This window comes from Takifugu rubripes, chromosome 1, assembly GCF_901000725.2.
Source record: "Takifugu rubripes chromosome 1, fTakRub1.2, whole genome shotgun sequence".
In the NCBI taxonomy this organism is placed as follows: Eukaryota; Metazoa; Chordata; class Actinopteri; order Tetraodontiformes; family Tetraodontidae; genus Takifugu; species Takifugu rubripes.
In genome coordinates, this window is record NC_042285.1 from 21,594,479 (window position 1) to 21,610,466 (window position 15,988).

The 15,988-nt window shown below is 43.1% G+C and overlaps 1 protein-coding gene across 2 annotated transcripts in view; it reads left to right on the top strand.

The window, feature by feature from the left end:
- Nucleotides 1-15,988, top strand: part of LOC101074687 (receptor tyrosine-protein kinase erbB-4) — a 177,059-nt gene that overhangs the window by 147,019 nt on the left and 14,052 nt on the right. For both annotated transcript variants that reach the window (XM_011611218.2, XM_011611221.2), the window contains exons 20-21: nt 467-652; nt 15,447-15,602. In XM_011611218.2, the coding sequence (XP_011609520.2) occupies nt 467-652; nt 15,447-15,602 (342 nt within the window). The remainder of the gene's footprint in view (nt 1-466; nt 653-15,446; nt 15,603-15,988) is intronic.

The following is a 15,988-nucleotide window of genomic DNA, read 5'->3' on the forward strand; positions in this document are numbered from 1 at the left end:
TCGTTCATAACGGGTGGCGACTGTGGAACATCCAGAATGATGAATCCAGATGTTTTCATCCGCTGTTGCTCTAATGAAGCAACACAAAGACACACGCTGGTGAATTATGATCATTTTTAGCTGTTAGGAATAATTCAGACAGCCCCGGTCTCTGAGGCTTTTCAGTGCTTCCTGTGTAACATCACTGCTCACTTTGTGAGAAATGCCATCCTTAGAGAAATGATCTTCAGTTTTCAGTTCACACAATTAGGTTTTAGAGTTGTTGGTACATCTGAAATGTGTCTTTTCATTGGAAACACAATACAACCTACTTGAGCATCCCGCTACCTTCTCAATAAGCTACCTAGGCTGGTATTTGAAAAACTAGAAATGTTCTTGCAATGTTTTTCCATAAAGCACTGTATTTCATCTTTTCAAAGCCATAATCGGTCCCCAATGCAGTTTAAATGTTCTTGGGTCTCAACAGGAGGCCCTTATCATGGCTAGCATGGAGCACCCCCACTTGGTCCGCCTGCTGGGTGTCTGCTTGAGTCCCACCATCCAGCTGGTCACGCAGCTGATGCCTCACGGGTGCCTGCTCGACTACGTCCACGAGCACAAGGACAACATTGGGTCCCAGCTGTTGCTCAACTGGTGTGTCCAGATTGCCAAGGTAAGACTGGGAGAGAAGGTCACTGCTTAGTTGATTTGCTAACTGACTATTTGGTCTGGTGTTTACAGACTGACAGAATTCTGAAAAGGCTGTTTTTGTCTCAGGGATGTTGCTGCAATATTGTCTTTGTCCAATTGCCCAGAGATTTGTGAGTTGTGTTGCTGAGTTGTGTTGCTGCCTTGTCTCAGCAGTTACATTATGCACTGTTGGAAGAGGGACAGATAGAAAAACAGGACAGGTCTCCCCAAATGTGGGGACATTCCAGTGCGAGGCTAGCACTGGCCAGCCACCAGGAGAGCCGGATCACTGACACTGCCAGACGGATGCCAGGCACTTACAGGCTCTTTGAAGAATCTATAATGTGACCATCAGTCCAGGGAAACCACCACTTATCGTCCTTATTGTTTACTGGTCCTCACAGCTCATTGGGTGGACATTAGCGACCTGCTCAAGCTTTCATACTTTGATGTGAAAACAACAATGCGCCGGTGTCCCGCACACCCGGCAGTGACCTCTTACTGTTTTTCACCCACATTATGCGTAAATGGTGCTCTTCACATTCGTGTTTGAGTATCCTTGATGTCAACTTCAAAGCTCATAAATCCACAAGTGCTGCAGTCCCAGGCTCAATATCAATATCACTGACAAATATTTCAGCTGCCGTCGTTGGCAAAATCCGAGGTTGGTTGTACTCCCCCACAGGGAAGATATTTAACCATCAATTGATCAATAGGGCTCAACTGCAATTATATATATATATATATAAAATCTCATCATGATGTCAACCCATGCTGTGTAACGCAAATACATTCACCGTATGAAATTAATCACAGAAATTACTCAGTAGGGGGAAAATGGCCGCTGATTGGCTGCTGCACAGTCATAAATCCCCGCCTGCTGTGATCAGTTGTCAACATGTGGGGATGTATTAATCATAAGGGGTAGCTATTGAGATGTATTATGTTTATTATATAGGTCTCATGCACGTTTCTAGTCTCAGGGGAAATGTTCCTCCTTCACATTGTTGCCATGAACAAAAGTGTAAAACCGACACATTACTTTACCTCAACGGCAGCAGTAAATTGGACCACAGACCCCATCCACAGCGCTCATTATGATTTAGCCCCAGCCCCAGTCAAACGTTGCTCCTGTGGGTTAATGCAGCCTCTTCATCGTGCCTCTGCACATCAGTTCACCGCAGCTCTTCCAGGGCTCTGCAGGCTCCTGCAAATGACAGGGCTCCAAACACAGGCAGCGTCCCTGTGGCCCTCCCTCTCTGTCATGGCCACCATCACACTCATAGATTATTAATGGAGTCGTCCACCTCCAGCGTCATACTAATGAGTGGATTCATTAAAGTGCCTGCACATGCAGGGGGCCCTTGCCACAGAAGGGTATATATTCCTTATCCTGTTTAATCTTCCTATGTGCCCCTATTAAATCATATTCTCCTCAGCATGTCAGCCCGTTTTGAGAGCCTTCTGTTGTGGCACATATGATATCAAGTGTTTGACTCCAGATCGTTTAGACCAGTTTTACTCAGGTTTAATCAATTTCACATTCCATGCGCTTCAATAAATGACTGCTACACCAGCTAGAAAAAAATAAATGATTCAAAGGTTCTTCAATTAAATGCTTTAAGCAGCACTGCAACTCACAGTTCCTGTGCTTAACTGGCTTTTGATTCATAATAGAACCTCTTTTGATATTTTTTGAACCAGTGCAATGACTCGCTAGGATCCTTGTGACATCTTGCAGCCTCGCTGAGAGGGAGGGACCAGTTCTGAGCGACAGCAGGTCTTTAATCCACATATGACGAGTTGTTTGGTGTCTGTGGGGGACAGTGGTGGTCAAAAGGGAGCCGCAGCTGATAGAAAAGCTGATGTTTTACACAGTTTTAGGCACTGTGGTGTCAGGAAAAAGGAGAGATCTGGTGACCTATAATGACCCTCAGCAGTGTCCAATCTCCAGGGTCAAACAGAGGTTAGATTAGGGAGCAACTGACATTTTTGGTTTAGGCGTGCAACAGGATAGCATTCGTTTGGCTGAAGGGTTCTGTTGTCCATCACTAAAGCAACCCAGAATAGTCACGATTGAATGAAACTTTCCCTGAAAGAATTTGGTATCACATCTTTTCCAAATAAACTTGCACGTATCACCTTGACATTGCACGACAAACACAACTATTTGGACTAACTGCAGATGTGTCGTTGGACTCTCCCCTCAGATTCCACCTTTTAGGAAGTTTGAAAATAACTCGAGCAGACGTCTCTGGATTACCAGGCAACATCTCCTTTGATATTAGCCTTTAACAATTTGACAGCTTGTGTTTGTTTGGGTGTTTTTAATAATATCTTAAAGCTAGTGTCTTGTGCATGAGTGTGTGCCTGCGAGTGTGCGTGAGTGCGTGCCTGTGTGTGTGTGTGTGTGTGTGTGTGTGTGTGTGTGTGCGTGTGTGTGTGTGTGTGTGCGTGTGTGTGTGTGTGTGCGTGCATGGATGGGTGTACATCTCAGGGCGATATCTCTATGTAAACAAGACAGTGCATACATGACACCCTCTTACCCCCAGGGGTCTTTCTCTCTCTTTACTTTAGTATTCACTTGTTTGCTGCTCCTCACCATGCAGGAAGCACCAGCGCTCATCTCGCTGTGTCTTTTGCTGCTCTGAACATTATGCAGTTATCCTCATGTTGTTACCAGCTGCAAGAATAAAAGATGGCAAATGTTGCTGCCGATTGTCGTTTTAGACTTTGTAACATCCTGTACACTTTTAGAAGTGTACAGCTTTTCCTGACTGGAGACTCCAGGACTGAAAGATTCAACATGTTAAACCACCATAAGATGTAGCTCAGGGCAAATAAAGCCTGCAGGGAAATCAATGCGATTACAGTACATCAATAATACGCATATTTTGCTCAAGAAATGTGATGTTACTGTTGAGGAACAACGGTAACCTCATGGATTCTCGGAATTGTTACTGGTTATAAATTAAAAAATTAAATGTATGAAGGAAAAGCAAACGTATTGTATCACTTACAGGAAACCTTGAGGTGTTGTTTGATGTGTGTTTCTGCTTTGCCTGCAGTCGAGTAGCAGCATTCAAAATAAAACAGCGTAGCGTAGCGTGCTACATCATTAAATGTGTGATTACATATGGGGCCCAAAATGACAACAGTTTTATTCTCTGTAATGACTTCAGAGGACAGCTTTACATGTGGAAATCAATGGTGTTTTTTTAATGTTAAATAACGTGGCTGTGACACAGAGTCAAATTTATTGGCACTTCAAGCTCAGACTGGCCATCAGATAACACAGCTCAACTTCCTGTTGGAGATACTGGTGGTGGTGGCGATGGGGGGGGGTCTCTCAGCTGAAGTTCAGACTTAATCTGATGCTCTTTGGTGTTAAACAAGGGAGCCGACTTGTCTCAGCTATCTGATTAGAACAACTCTTGGACACTTGCAACATCTCTCACTTGGTTGCTTCATAAAATTCCCCAGACAGAGAAAAGAGAGAAGGAAAAGAACATTTTGGCCACCATATTCAGGTTTTCTTCCACCAGGTCACCGTTTCTGTGGTAACCACAGCGTGATCTGAGTGACTCACAGACAGTGAAGAGGGAAAACTTCATGCTGTTGTTGCAACAGGGATGGAGAGGACAGTTCCCCTGACTGTTTTCATTTAAAAACCACATTTAGAAACAACCAGACAGACAGACCACAACAGATTAAATTAAGGACTTAATAAAAACCATTAAAGAAAGTTAAAGATTTAATAAATACTTTAAAAAAAAAACACATATCTAAATGTTAAAATTCATCCTAAAGCAGACTGGAATCCAGTCCAGGGAGGCCAGAGCTGGTGTTGCTTGATAAATAATTTTAGAGTTTCCTATCCTCCTGTATCTGCTGGGAGCTTTTTTGAATAGGCGAGTAAGCCCTCTCTCTTCTCAACAATCTTGGGTTGTTTTCCATCTTCTGACCACAGCTGTGGTAAAGATGCAGTAACACGTGTTCTCTGTAGGTTTGTCAGTACAGATTTCCCCTGATAGTGCAAATCCACACAATCAGTTAATTAGGATTCGGTTATTTGTTTTTAGTAATGGCAAAGCCATTGTAAGGATGTAAGAACTTCATTAATTACTCTGCTCTCATTTGTAATAAAGATTGTTTATGATGTGGTTTATGTGACAGAAACTTTCATAGCTTCTTGTTTTTGTAATTGAAACTGTCCTGATTCTGGAAGCATGACTTGACTAATGCATGTTTTACCAAAGACACATCCTCAAATTGTGTTCATGTACTCAGCCTATAGTTGTGTTGAAGGAAATAATGTCGCCACAGTAATAATGCACACATTCAGCAAAGTTAGGATGGGGGGGGGCAATCAAAGTCAAGTACAACCAACCATTCAACCTATTAATGATGGCAGCCTCTCAGCGTTCTGGTTCAGTGCAGTAAACAATGAAATACTTCACAGCTGTGAACTCACGTAGCCGTCTGAGGGCAGGTTAAGTTTCTCTGCGTATGCATGCAGACTCACTCCATCTGCTCCTTTTTTTCCTTCACCCCTTAAATAGGACTTGTAATGTTTTGGAATCCTGAAATTCCAACATTTTTCATCTGCATATAAGAGGTCATCATATTTATTCACATATCATCGATTACAATCACAACTGTTTTCAAAACTATGCATGGGTTTGGAGATGAGATACCATCACACACACACACACACACACACACACGCTTTCCTGCCATTCCCGTCACTTTGACTACACATGCATGAGCACTTCAGGGTGTCGTGGTGATGGAATGAAAGTTCATCATCAGGTGGTGCTAAAAAACCAACACTTTATTTTGAAATTCAGGTTGCAGATCAGCCTGAACTGGATATAACTGGATCACAAAAATCACATTTCACTCACACAAACATGCTCAAAATAGCTGAAAGGCTCCTCTTGGACCCACAGGACAGATGTGCGTATTCATGGAAGTGCATTTAGTAATCAATTAGGTGGACAAATGGGAATAAAGTAACTGGAGGGACAGCTGATGAAAGGACAGGAGGGATTTCAGGGCGTCTCTCTGACTTGGGACAAAGGCCTTCCTGTCCTCAGAAGTACTAAATTTCAGTATAAATGTGTTTTGATTTTGAAGTTGAGCTTCGGCTCATCGGTGTTTCAGGACACCACCCAACTCTGTCACCACTCACTGGGTCAGAATGTGCCATGAAAACATTTTAATTGCCAATGTCATCAGTAACAAGGCTGCGGGGCGTGAATCGCGTATTTCCCCTCTCTCCTGTCCAGATGGAAAGCAACAGATATTCCTTTAAAGAATTAAAGCTAATGGCTCCATTTCCTGAAAGGCAAACGGCACCGTATTCATGAGACTGTCCCTCAACAAACACACCCGGACACACACTCCGTACATCTCTCTTCACTTTCCACACTTCCAGCCTTGCAAAAGATCAATCATAGATCACAGTTAATGTCCCCATTATGGCATCCTGTGATTGCCCTTTTATTATCCCACTAATTATCTCTATCATCATTATTATCATTTCTTCATTACAGTTCATTACGCCGTGCCCAAAAGAAGATGGTATAATGTTCCGAATCTGATGTTTTTTTTCATTCGTAGGGTTTTTTGGTTTCTTTTCTTATCTCCCTGCAGATGGCCAAGTTCACAGGCCACTTGAGCAATTATGGCTTCAGCCTAAAAAAAATGGGTCGCATGTTTAGATGCTTCATGTAAAAGTGAGAATCAGCCGGGGCTTCAAACAGGTTTCCAGGCAGCGTTCGCTTCACTACATCCAAATGTGAGCGCTCATATCAGTCAGTAATATCACAGTCACTAGTTTGTCTTATCTGAGAGATATTTATGAGCACGGGGCCGCATTCACTTAGAAACAAGAGCGGTACAAATTTCAAGGCTCGTGTGGTGGGCAACACATCAAATCCAGAGCGGCTGTTTACTGGAAAGATGCCACACGTTTCCACCGTTGCTGTGCAAACAACCGTAGGCTGTCTTTGCTCATTTCCCCCCACTGGAAACCAAGCAGCCCTGTTGCCTACAGTGGAACACAAGCAGACGCTCGCTTTAGTCAACAGGGTCACTTACTCATCTCTGTTTAGGTAAAGAAATGGAAAAGTAGCTTCTCCGTCTTAGCGATGTAAGCTGAGCGGTGGCCGTGGCGCTGGCGCATGGTGCTCATTCCGCCGCAGTCATGTCACGTTTTCATGCATCTACTATGATGAATCGATAATCAGACGATCATGCATGAGTCTCTATGTTGTTACTATAATTATTGTATTTTAGGACGTGGGGCTTTAAGAGCGTAGAAGAGAAGATGAATAGCTACGCCGTGGTCTCGCAGATATGTTCAGAATCTTAAACATTAGTGGGAGTTCGCATTACTCGGTGGAACTAATTATATGCCTTTAAATCCTGAATATTTTGCAATCATTTGTGCCACTATGGAAACCACCACTTTCCATCCAACATGAGAGTCCAAAGACTAATTCAGATTGCATCTTCATTATTGTGCATACTATTAGAGGTGGAAGTGACTATGTTTTAAGCGTTTTTGAGGGATTAACGTGTTCCCGTTTTTCTGAATTGAACCACTCTATAAACACTATAGACCCTAAGAAAGATTCAAATTTTTAAACATACTTTGCTGGCCAGAACAGCATCTGATTGAACTTAAGATGGTTTATTAAAGACATTGTTTTGTGTAAATTTACCTAATACTGTATACATTCAAGATAAAGTCTTTTACATTTGTACCAGTGTTCAAACAACATTAATTTAGCTTTAAATCATGATGTTGGGACGAGTTAAACTCCTGCTGTGTCATTTTAAAGAGCAGATTTAGAGACAGTTAAGAAAAGAAAAGCGGGAATCGAGGAAAACACCAGCATTGCCTGAACCCTACAACCTCGTCAGATGATAGATCGTGTTCTGTCTTTGCCCGCCCCCGCTGCAGCCCGTCTCCTTAACTACTAATCGGATATTGTATGTAGAGGCAGGCGCGGCGCTCCTCCAGCCGCAGGTCAATAAGAGTGATGGTGGGACTCGAAAATGTATATGAAAGTCATTCACATTCCAGCAGAGGAAACACTGTCATGACTTTCTTCTTCTTTCTTTTGAAGGCACATTTGTTGCAGAAGTGACCCTACAAGAGCAGGTCAACTGCAACCTTTATTTCTAACACAGTTGAAGTCCAATGAAATCCAGTTGAAATCTGTAGTGATTATGGCTGGTTTGCATTTGCACAGCTGAGCCTGTTGGACAGATGTTGCATAAGTATGATGACATCACTGCAGAGTTGTCCACCTGAGCTGGGCTCTTGGTATCAGGTAAAGCCAGGCACTGAATCCAGTGTTCTGAATCTGGAATACAGGGAGTCTGGTGACATGGTCCTGTCAATCACAAAAGAGTCAGGTGAAGCCCTGGAAGGACTCGTATTACAAATTATTTCAGTACCTCAGCTCAAGTCAAGTCCACATTCAGTACATAGATGATATTTTAGATAAACTTTTGGAGTCTGTTACTCGGCAGGGGCTGATCAAGTCTACCATCTGTCCCGAAGAATGAATAATCCCGCTGGTCTGAAGAGGAAGACGCGGTCAAAGTGACAAAAGAGAACACTGCAGAGACGGACAGTGATCCATGATGTCACGCCAAGAACATTAACACGACCATCTGGTGTCGCATTCTTCTTTCACTCACCCTCGCCTTAATGGCCTTGGTGCCCCCATCGCTGGACCTGAGTGGGCCCTTCAAGCACAAGGTCGCGTTGCTGGCATGTGTTCTGAATCTGCCACCTGATCCTGAAGGGACACGTCGGGGCCGGCGCCTGGCTGACAGGTAGCGTGGTCGCGATGCACAATCTGGGTCGCTCACGCTGCACGTGTGACATGGTCTGTTTCATCTGGACCACAGACGGCAGCAGCTTCATGAGAAACCCGAGCCAACTTTATATCTTTTTGAGGTTCCTGTAAGACTCCCTATAATTGAGAGTGAAAGAAACAAATTTTTTTAATCTGAAATTAAAATCTGTGAGAAAGAAATCAAATGTTCTCTTTAAACAGATGAGTTGCAACACATACCGCCTCATTCATCCGTTGGAGTAATACTGGGATCCTTTATTTAGGTGGTAAACTTCTCTCCGTACCTGATGCCAATGTGCCCTTTACTTTAGTTTTAAGACAGTAAGCAAAGACGCACCATCAGACTAAGAGGATGGATTTTATTTATTTATTTAACCAGATTTCCATGCCCAAAGGCACGCGCTCCCTTTCCCTGTTGCCTTGCATGAACGGTGAATCAGCCGCTCGGCGTGCTGCATCCTCTCGTTATCAAAGTATAAATGACTCTGGAGGGTTTTTGCTCACTGACTTCACTTGGAATTTATTGAAGTAATATCCCTGCAGTGACAGTAGCAAAGAAAAAATCAGAATAAAAAAAATACAAAAAAACAAGCTGCTGGAACATTTTCTTTTCCCTGACATCAGTTTGACTCATCAGTGGAAGATTATTTACACCGAAAATGTTGGCTTTTATTAATAATACCAGCACTGGTAGGTGCATTAGTATTGGGCTGCTCCTCTTTCCATCTGTCCGACACCACCCTCCAACACTCTGCCCTCCTCAGAAGTGAATCCAACCTGTTTCCAGGGCAACACTCTTCTGCAACATTCCCTGTCACCTAGCACCTTGCGTTACATCTGAATGGGTCAAGACTGTCTGAAGCTTAGCTCGGTCAATCTGAATCCATTTATTTGTAATTTAGGGCAAATATTCTACAACGAAACGCCTAAAGAAAGATTTTGATTTTGAATTTCATCCATTACACTGGGCTGCTGCTATGAAGTCTTGCTTGGTTCCTTTGATTATTCCATTTGTCAACCTTTCCTGCGATTGTCTTTTCCTTTTCTAGCTGATCAAGAGCTGAGCTGGAATTGAGTCCTGACCTGCTCATTAGTTTGGAAGCAGTAGATCAGAAAAAGAAAGACAAAAAAAATGTGACAGCAGGACTGTTAACTCCAACCACGGCCAACTGAGGTCAGCCTCCGCTCGGGTGCCAGAATGACAGTAACAGAAGGGAGGTTGAATCCCATTTAGAGTGACGGCTGCATGACAGCTCTTCAGGAAAAACACAACCACCTCCCCTCAGGATCACACCCTGATCGCCTGCATAGAACAGCACCGACACAGAGTAAAACATAACCCTGTCAAGCTCCGGGTGGGATTTTAGATCCAATGTGCTGCACGCAGTCTGTCCACACAGAAAAATAAGGGCTCCATGTGGCCGAGCTACATTGATCAGCACTAGTGGATCTAACATCGCTGAGCTAATGTTTTAATTGTGTTCTCTACAAAAGAAAAGCAAATCAATAATTTTGTTCTTTTGGTCTTGAAAAGAAAACCCCTCCACAGTGGACTTTTTTATAATTCCAGCCGTGTTATTGGAGGGAATGACAGCTGCGATCTGTCTTCTCGAATCTCCTCCTGACAAGCTGTAATTTTAGCAATTGAATCTAAAAGGGAGGTTGAAAAATGTAACTGACACAGCAGCTCACCTTGGCCAGCCGTTGCACAAAATATCTCCATGGAGGTTTGAACTGAGCAGAGTGCAGAAATGCACAGAACAGAAAGCAGTTGTCTGTGGTGTTGATTCCTTTTATCTGATGTTTCGTGTCTTTATAAGTACCAGAAGATAAATGGTTAGTCTGCTGGGTTTGGAGGTGAGGCTGCTCTCTCGTGGGACGTTCACAGGCTGTAGGAATTACTGTGTGCATGTGATGTAGCTCACTCTTCGTTTTATAATCATGATTTTGATTTTGTTTGTTTAAATTAATTTTTGTGTTGCATTTATTAGTCCTTATTTATTGAAAATTCCCAAAAAAGGACATTTTTATTAATACAAAATATGCATCTAGATGTTTATTATCAGATAGAATGATTCAGTTATTCAGTATTGTATCATAGCTTTATTTGTTCTTACTGCTAATGTAGTTTCAAAAAATCTTCGGAAAACAAACACAAAAATGAGTTACAAAGATTCATATAATTGGTAGATTAGACAGTGAGAATAAAGACAGATACTGACAACCAGAAGAAGTAAATGTATTCAGGTTTTCTTTTAATTTCCTCTCAATTTCGTACGAGGTCAGATTATAAATCATCGTTCTGATATGTGCGACAGACATTCATACCTACACTTGATAAAAACAGAGAAGCCTGCAGAAGGGAGTGTTTGTTTGCTCACAAAGTCTCTGCTCCTCTGAAGATGTGGCGGAAGAATCCGCATCGAGCATTCATCAGAGAGAATAAATGTATATGGACAAAGTTTTCACCCCCCCTCATTTACCGCTAACACAACCCGAGCTCAAATTGTTCGTATTCAGGCTGCCCCCTTACGCTGTTTTGTAAATTCATTCTGACACGTTGAAGCTTGAAATGAAATGAAAGCTCACCGCTTTCATCATTACCGCCTTATCGCTCTCTCCTCAGTTTCTCCTCCACATTGGCCTGATTCGTTTCACCTCATTCTTTGAACAGTGATTCACCTACTTCCATGCCAGCCCAAATCTTATTATAGCCAAACAATGCATTAAACATGTGCTACGTCAAGCAGACGCTGCGCCGGTGTCACCAGGCTCCAATAAAAGTGCACCGTTAACACAAACCAGACAGTCATTAACACCCTGTGCCCTCCAGAAAACATCCAAGGAGGCATTCAGAGACAGAATGGGACCGGATGCCTCGTGTCCTCCTGCTCTGGAAGATTCAAACATCAGTGAAATTACTCTCGGTAATTGTTGCTATGTTTTAATGGGTCTGGGTTTCTTTCCTGCATTTAAATAGTGTCCCTGGCTAGCATTAGCATTTAGCCTGATGAATGCGACACATCTTACCATGCTGTAAAAACACAGTGACGTGTGCGTTTTGATTTTATGCGACTCTTTATCTGGTTAGTTTTCTTTTTTTTATATGTATTTTTAATTTTTTCACTGTGTTTTCTCTTCCAAATTTTGGGGAGTCTGGACATGTAGAAATTATTGTAAAGCCCCAATTAAATTCCCAATTAAACAGAGGTCAGGGCTGTCGCTACAACAAGCCTGGTTGCATTTTATGAAAGTTTTTAATAGTAATTTTAAAACTGACAACTTCCCTCCCTCACTCTAGCTGTTAATTTTAGTTGATGTAATAAGAATTTATAGTGATTTGAATCCATATTTGCTATAACTGCCATATAACATCATCAACTGACTGGAGCATCTGGACTCTGATTATTGTTTGCCTATAAAACTGGACTATAAATTAGACGCAATAGATAAAATCATTTTGAAGGATATGTTTTAGTATATACTTATATGTTTTATACTGAGTTAATGCTCCATAAATGAAACAAATACAAGGTGTGTTGCATGTGGTTCTCTTGACCGTTGAGCAGGAAGTTAAGCACCTCTCTCAGGTGCTTTTCAGCCTCTCTTTTCTTCTGTAAATGAGATTTTATTCACTACTAGAGTCTAACAAAAGGCCAGCAGAAGGTTTTTATCTACTGAGGGAGCGCGTCAGGTTTCACTCAAAAGAGTGTGCAGGCAAATACGGTGACTTTATCTCCTGTGATGATATAATCTCTCATCATCTGGGTCCAGTAGTTTTCCCTCAGCCAGTGTCATCCAATCCTTCAGTGGGAGGACACTGGTGCCCAGGTCCCCTGATATATGTCCAAAGGAACATCCAGGGTGGACATCAGGGAGGTATCCCAACGCTCTGACCACACTGGCCGGTTGTTACTGATGAAGAGGAGCAGAGGCTCCTCGTTGTTTGGTTTCTCATTATTTCCGTCACCAGGTGTTGCTCCTGACTGTCGGTGTCGGTAACAGCGTGTTTGGGTGAGATTCACCTTTGGCTTACATCCTTCCACGTCTGCCTCGATCGGTAAGAAAGTCTCCACTCGCAGTCTCGATCGCAGAAATCCAAAATTCTGTTCCCACGGCTCCGGACTCAGCTGCAACCCAGCAGGCGTGAGGTGAAGTGTTATAATGAGGTCTATATATCTGCAAAAATGAATGAAAAGGGAGTGAAAGTGTATGAGCAGTTATTTTAAAACCCAGTGGCTGGGGTCATGACCGACTAACCTGTCCATATGCAGGCTTTACTGAAATGCAAAATGCCCGACTAAAATTACCTTGAGTTATGTTTCATACAAGTCCAGGCATCTCTTAGGCCACCGCCACTCAAGCCCTCACTCATTCATGCGCCGTCCTTTTGTCCACCCCGTCCCATTACAGCCAAATCCAATTTGTTTTGGTCTTAAACCAGGTGTTGTTTTTCTGAGCTCTTCAGACAAAGTAGCTCCTGCTGTGGCACAACTGGTCTGAAACGCCCCCCCCCCTCCCTTTTTTATTTCTCCTCTCAGACACTTCCATTCTTCTCGTCAAGCTGACTCTTAGAGTTATGCACTCGAGGGCAGAACGGAGGTGCAGCAGCAGTTTGCAGAGCTGTTCTTTTCTTGATTGATGACTGTTGGCATTTTCTGCTAGACTCAAGTGTCTGTTGGCACTACCACCTACATTTTCCCACTGTGATTGTGTTATGTTGTCTTTTAAAAGCCAACGTATGTTTGCCTATAACCTAAAATATTCTCCTGGGGGGTGGGGGGATATTAGTAAATACATGTAAAGGCTGCAGTGTTGTGCTTCCTCTCAGCACGGGTTGTAGTAAATGGGAAAGTTTGTTCCGTAAGCATGTCTGCACTTCCCACTCTGCACACTTGTATCACCTCCCACTCCCATTCTCATTCTGCTGGCAAATTAAAATTCACGGGTTGCCAAGCCATCCATTCTCCCTCCGCTGTTTAATTGTCTCGAAAATTGAGGAGATTACCGGACGCAATTTCTGTACAAATAAGAATCTGTCAGGAACCTGGCAGTGTGTAAGATGACATACACACACATGTGCTTGAGGTATCCCACTGCGGATCGCAGGTGGGATACCTCCGAATCCCAATCTTCTGTCTTTTCTCTTCCCCCCTGCCGGTTCATCATGCTGAGCAATAAAAAAAGTGGGCTACAGAGGGGCGTGCAACACTGGAAGGAAGGAACATCCCTCACTGAGAGACGGATGGAGAACACACATCATCCCTCAGTGCGTCCTGGTGCCGATCAGCTTCCTCTTTTCTTGAAGGTCACATCATAATTTTGGTCACTGGAAGCACGGGGACATTAGAATTATGTGATTTTATCTGGTCCAATTCAGCCATGGAACAAAGATTCCATGTGCCACCAGTGGAGCTCCTGGATTTTCTTCCTTTGTCCGTATTTGCTTCCACGAGGCTGCGGCGTCTGGTACCTGATGACAGCCACTCAGAGAAGGAATGAATCATTGTATCTTCAGGGTATCAACAAACATTAATTTGTGCTTTCTGAAACAATTTTTATATATTTAGGCACCTAACAAAAGCTGCCAACAGTTTAGAAATCAACATGCGGCCAAGTTGGCAGCAGTGATTAGCAGCTGAGCTAACATTTGGCTTGCACAGGATTTTGGAGCCTGGAGCCAGAACGTCTATTCTTACAAGCCAACATGTCGTTTAGATGCTGTTTAAGAATGTCATTGAGCAGGTGCTTTAACATTACATCATATCTTTATGACATTACCAGACATGTGCAGCGCTTAGGTTCCTCTTTTAATACCAGCTACGGACAGTAGATATTATTCTCAAAGAGTGGGCGTGGCCAAAAGTAATGGCTTACCCCTCTCTCTCTGTCACACACACACGTCACATTTCTGGTGTATAGCAGACGTGATTGGAGCACAAAATCGGAAAAACAGCAGTGTGATTGTAGCTTTAGTGCCTAAATCTGGCGACGCTCCCTCAGCCCCCACACCTTCAACCCAGCAGAGCCCTGCTCCTCCTCTTACAGTTTTTTCTGCATTATTGCCCTTTTTACTTAAATTCAGTTTGTTTTCTTTTAAACCAGGCCTTGAGCTCCGGTCACTGCAGAAGTACCCTGCCACCCCCTCCTCTTACTGTTCCACTTCTCAGACATTTTCATTCTTCTCTTCAGACTCCTCTTAGATTTATGCACTTCAGAGTAAAATGGAGGTGCAGCACAAGCATGCAGAGCTATTCTGTTTCAAAGCTTTTCTTTTTTTTGTAGATTGAACTACTCAGTTTTGAGGTGATTCCAGTTTCCACAGGAAGAAGCTTTGCAATTATGTGCAATTAATTAACGCGAGCCTTTGAAGGCTAATGCAGTAGATCTTACTCAGTTCTGACGCAGCAGGGCATTAATAGTCTGCGCAGATGTGCAGCAGTGAGGAGAGTTTTCCCAAACAGCTAAAAATATCAGAGAAAGGCATTTCCTTTGTTGAAAGCAGATGGTATTATAGTCTGAGGGTGGCTAAGAAGCTGTGAAGTGGTCTTCCAACTGTTGAGCAAATGTAGTGAAGGAAATGTTGCACGCCAGTCACGATTCTCAATCCTCTGGGCCCTGATTTTAATTGAAAACCCGCCTCTGGGTGGATGCTTATGGATGCTGCTGTTATTACACCGGCAAGCCTTTTGCAAGAAAAAGGGCTTTTCTGCAAAATAGCTGCCGACTGACAGGAATTACAGCCATAACTATCACTACAGTATGATAATGATGATGGCGCAAATCACTATAGAAATGAGGGAGGGGTGATGTCCAGATGGTGATGTGCATCCTCATGTCTATCGCTGTACACTCCATTGTTTAAAATGGCTGCTTCTATGTGTGCGTGCATTGCAGGGAATGATGTATTTGGAAGAGCGAAGGCTTGTTCACAGAGACCTAGCTGCCCGAAACGTCCTGGTCAAGTCTCCCAACCACATCAAGATCACAGACTTCGGGCTGGCTCGCCTGCTGGATGTGAATGAGAAGGAATATAACGCTGATGGAGGAAAGGTAAAGTCCAGCCCTTCGATGGATTTACACTACCCAAAGTGTCTTTGAGACAGGCTATGCCTTTCTGCACAACAGCAACACCTAGACATTCACTGGCCTGAGTATAACTGTGCAAAGTAGGGGTTTTAAGCATTTCCACCACTAGATGGTGCTAAATTTCACAACATTTACTTGTAAACATCAACACATTCATGTTACTTGAACTAGTAATGGTTTGCAGGGCCGTTGCAGGATCACTATTACATTTGCTTCACCCTTAGCTGCATTTTTAATGTATTTATTTTCCTAGAGAACAGCAGAACAATACTTGAATAGTTGCTTCTGAGCACGCCATTGAAGTGAATTACAATAGGCGTGCGTTATCATTCATTAAGTTTTTCTTACTT